The sequence below is a fragment of the Mastomys coucha genome, unplaced genomic scaffold, assembly GCF_008632895.1.
Source record: "Mastomys coucha isolate ucsf_1 unplaced genomic scaffold, UCSF_Mcou_1 pScaffold23, whole genome shotgun sequence".
Lineage (NCBI taxonomy): Eukaryota > Metazoa > Chordata > Mammalia > Rodentia > Muridae > Mastomys > Mastomys coucha.
The window spans coordinates 59,559,277-59,563,170 of record NW_022196906.1 but is presented as its reverse complement, the minus strand read 5'-3'; the positions used below and the strand labels follow the sequence as shown (position 1 = coordinate 59,563,170).

Here is a 3,894-nt window from a genome sequence, read left to right as displayed (position 1 = left end):
GTTCACTGGATTTACTGTGCTGCTTCAACAATGTAAAATTAGTGAGTTCTAGTGCTGGTGTCCTGGCATGGTATGCAGTGAGGCATTGTATTATTCTGGGAGCTACGGAAGTCTCTATCACACAGACGTAGTAAAAAGAAACAGGCATTCTCATTTAAGTGGTAGTAAAAAATCAGAGTTTTATACACTAGAACCCGGGTTAGCCATCTTTTTAATTCTTGTGCTACGTGGTACTTTAACCAGCAGCTCACTCTACCTCAGATGCATCCTACTGTAGGGTGGGACTATGAAAATACGGTCATGGAGCATATGCCTATAATCCTAGCACTTGGGAAGTAGAAGCAGGTAGATCTCAGTGAATTCAAGGCCAACCAAGTCTACATAGTGAGTTCTAGGCCAGCCAGGACTACAGGGTGAGACCATGTCTTAAAAACAAAAACAACAAAACAAACAACCCCCCCCAACCAAATAACCAATGATCCACAAAAAACAATAAAAACAAAAATGTGATATAATAAAGACTCAATATCTGAGAAATACGACAGTGGAATTTTTGAGGTATTAACACAAGTGCAAAAAGATTCATTTGATATTCAAGGTCGGGCTGGTGAGATGGCTCAGCGGTTAAGAACACTGACTGCTTTTCCGAAGGTCCTGAGTTCAAATCCTAGCAACTACATGGTGGGCTCACAACCATCTTTAATGAGATCTGATGCCCTCTTCTGGTACATCTGAAGATAGCTACAGTGTACTTATATATAATAATAAATAAATCTTGAAAAAACAAAAAAAAAGAAAATTACTGATAGTCAAGGTTAAGTACCAATGGTTTAAATTCTTTTTCAGGGGGGGCTGTAGTACTCAGCAGTTAAAAGCACTGACTGCTCTTGCAGAGGTACTGAGTTCAATTCCCAGAAACCACATGGTGGCTCACGACCATCTGTAATGGAAGCCAATACCCTCTTCTGGTGTATCTGAAGATAGCTACAGTGTACTCATATAAATTAAATAAATAAATCTTAAATTTTTTTCATATTTATTTTACATCTATGAACATTTTGTCTGTGTGTATGTATGAACGCCAGGTGAGAGTACTTTACAGATGGTTGTGAGCCATCATGTTGATGCTGAGAATTGAACCCAGGTCCTCTACAACTCACTGACGTCTACCTGCTTCTAAGCCCTGAGCCCTGTCTTCAGTTCAAGATAAAATGGATTTTAATGTGACAGAGAATGAACAGTTTATAAATATGGCTTTAGCTTTCCATAAAAGCTAGTCTGAGGGCTAACTCATTCCTTCCACTCAAACTTAGTGAGGCCAAACTTTTCTTCATAACGTTAAGTGTGTGTGTGTGTGTGTGTGTATACACAGCACTGGTTTCTTTTGTTCCTTAAGATTATATGTTCATGAAAAACACTTTTCCTTTCTTTTTGATATTTCAGTTGACATTTCTGCTCAGTTATATTGTGAGATATTTGTGTATAGTAGAAGATTTCAAGGCTTTTGATCTCAGAAGTCCTTTACATACCCCAGAGCCTTGTCTGTGTGGGTTATGTCTTTATGTCTGTCAGTATTTCACACTGAGCACAGTGACACATGTAGGCTGAGGCAGGGGAATCAGTAGTTGGTGGCTCCCCCTTCCAAAAAGGGGGAGATAGATGGTGAGATCATGACTGAAAGCTGTTTCATTATGTAGCCCAGGCTGGCCTCAAACTGGCAGCCTGTATCAGGTCCCAGGATTACAGGTGTTTTTTGTGGGGGACTCATCTTTTGTAGTCTAACCTTTAACTTGCTATGTAGCATTGAGCTTCTGATCTCCTGTCTCTACCTCCTAAGAGCTGAGATTAAAAGTATGCAACACTCCTCTTGGCTAAAAGCAGTTCCTCTTAAAACCTTCTCAATCTTTATTTACTTAGCATAAGAGAGCTATGAAAAAGGGTAATCCATTAGTTTCTGTTTGCATGACAATGTGAATGAAAACAAAACTAAAAGACCTTCTAAGCCGGTCTTTAAAAAAAAAATTAATTTATCTTTTATTTTATGTGCATTTGTGTGTGTGTGTGTGTGTGTGTGTGTGTGTGTGAGCCATTACTAAAACAAAATCATAGAATGTTTCTTCACTCATTGAAAGGGAGAATGCAAGCAAAGTTAAGACAGTGAGTGGGCTTGGCCACCATTCCCGGGCCTATAGGCTGGATGAAAATATAACTGGCAGGAGAAGCTTTGGAGGGGTAGTGTCCAAGCTGACGACTGGTAGCTATGCTTATTTCTTTAGCGTTCTTAGGCAGAATGCAGACACAGCTGGACACTCAGCCTTGTTCCTCATTTTGTTAGATTTCAGAGCAGTTTTTCACTATTTACCACCATATTGAATTTGAAAATGCAGAACAACCCACCTGTAAGTCATATGGCTTTCCAGCCCTCACTAAAAAACTCAGCAATATACTGGTGTGTGCAAAGTGAACATTCTCATCCAAGAACCCGTGTAAGAGGAGTAAACGGTTTGGTCTAGAGAAATAAAAATATTAGAGGATTAGGCAAGGTAGAAGAAGAGCATGACAGCTGGCCTGCTGACAGTGCTGGGCTGTGAGGAAGAAGACCCTGTTTTCAGTGTTAAACCTATGCAATCAGAAGCCACATGTAATGAGTAACATTCACTGCGTGTTCCTACAACACGCTTGTAGAAACACTAAGCTGACAGACTCTCACGGACTTAATTTCTTTTAGTGTAAGCAACTGCTTCTAATATAACATAAAGATAAATAAATAAACATAACTAGATTTTAAAAATTCTCCCAATATGGAATCTGAATTAGCCTTTAATTGGGCTCTGAGTCCGACTCTAGCAGTTTAGCAGCTAGTAGTAAAACACTTGTCTATGCAATGGTTTGGGCTCAATCCCCAGTACTGAGGAAGAAAAAAAATTTTTTTTAGTATATATAAAACATTCATTTTAATTTTCAATATTTAGTTTGTATCATTATCCTGAAAGTTTTTTTTAAACATCACTTAAAATCGACAGCCTTAATTGTAAAGCATGAACTTACTCTGAGGGGAACTTCTCCGCTTGCATGGCCACAGATCCTAAGTAATAGCCCTGTTCATTCTGGTCAGGGTGACCCATGTAGCGCTCTGTGTATCCTGTATCATAGAAGATCCACAGAGTGACTGGGGCCCCAGCAATAGCAACCTGCATATGAGAACATGGACAGTCAGTTGTGTCCCAGAAAAGAGGGCTAGCAAAGGTAGCTTACAACTGCAAATGGATAAGCTAAAATTATCCTTGTAATGCTTTGGTCCCACTACTGGGCACATCTCAGGCCAGGCAGGAGCCTGAAGTCAGGTGCCAGGGTTACAAATCTGATACCCCGTGAGTCAATAAGCCTGGTGTCCCACAGGCACACCCTGCACCATGCCCTGAAACTGGGGCAGCTGAAATACAAACCGTGAGTTCTTTTATCCAAAGCAGATACTAAAGAGATAGCCTTGAGAACCCATCCCCCACCGGGAACAGGAGGGAACTGCCAATCCCATCTACACATCTACAGAAAGTGTGAGAACCCAACCCTCACTGGAACAGGTGTGAACTGCCTACCTCATCTACAGAAAGCACCCTCAGTTTCACATTTCTGTTTCCTTTTAGCTGTGAGTCTTTTTTTTTAAACTTAAACAATACAGAATTTAAAATGGAGTACATGTAAGTTTTTTTTAACTTAAACAATACAGAATTTAAAATGGAGTATATGTATGTAAAACGCTTCATTTTAAAGCTTCTATGTAGTTTTATATTTAGATATTTTAATTAATTTCCTTTGTTTTACAGATAGTGTATCATTAGGTAGCCCAGGCTGGCCTCAGGGTTACATGCCACTGTGACTGACTATTTTCAGCCA

General features: G+C 39.7%; 1 protein-coding gene across 5 annotated transcripts in view; it reads right to left on the bottom strand.

Annotated features, from left to right (window-relative positions):
• Positions 1 to 3,894, bottom strand: part of Dpp8 (dipeptidyl peptidase 8) — a 56,878-nt gene that overhangs the window by 3,646 nt on the left and 49,338 nt on the right. For all 5 annotated transcript variants that reach the window (XM_031345269.1, XM_031345273.1, XM_031345272.1 and 2 more), the window contains 2 exons: positions 3,049 to 3,191; positions 2,398 to 2,509 (listed from right to left, as the gene is read on the bottom strand). In XM_031345269.1, the coding sequence (XP_031201129.1) occupies positions 2,398 to 2,509; positions 3,049 to 3,191 (255 nt within the window). The remainder of the gene's footprint in view (positions 1 to 2,397; positions 2,510 to 3,048; positions 3,192 to 3,894) is intronic.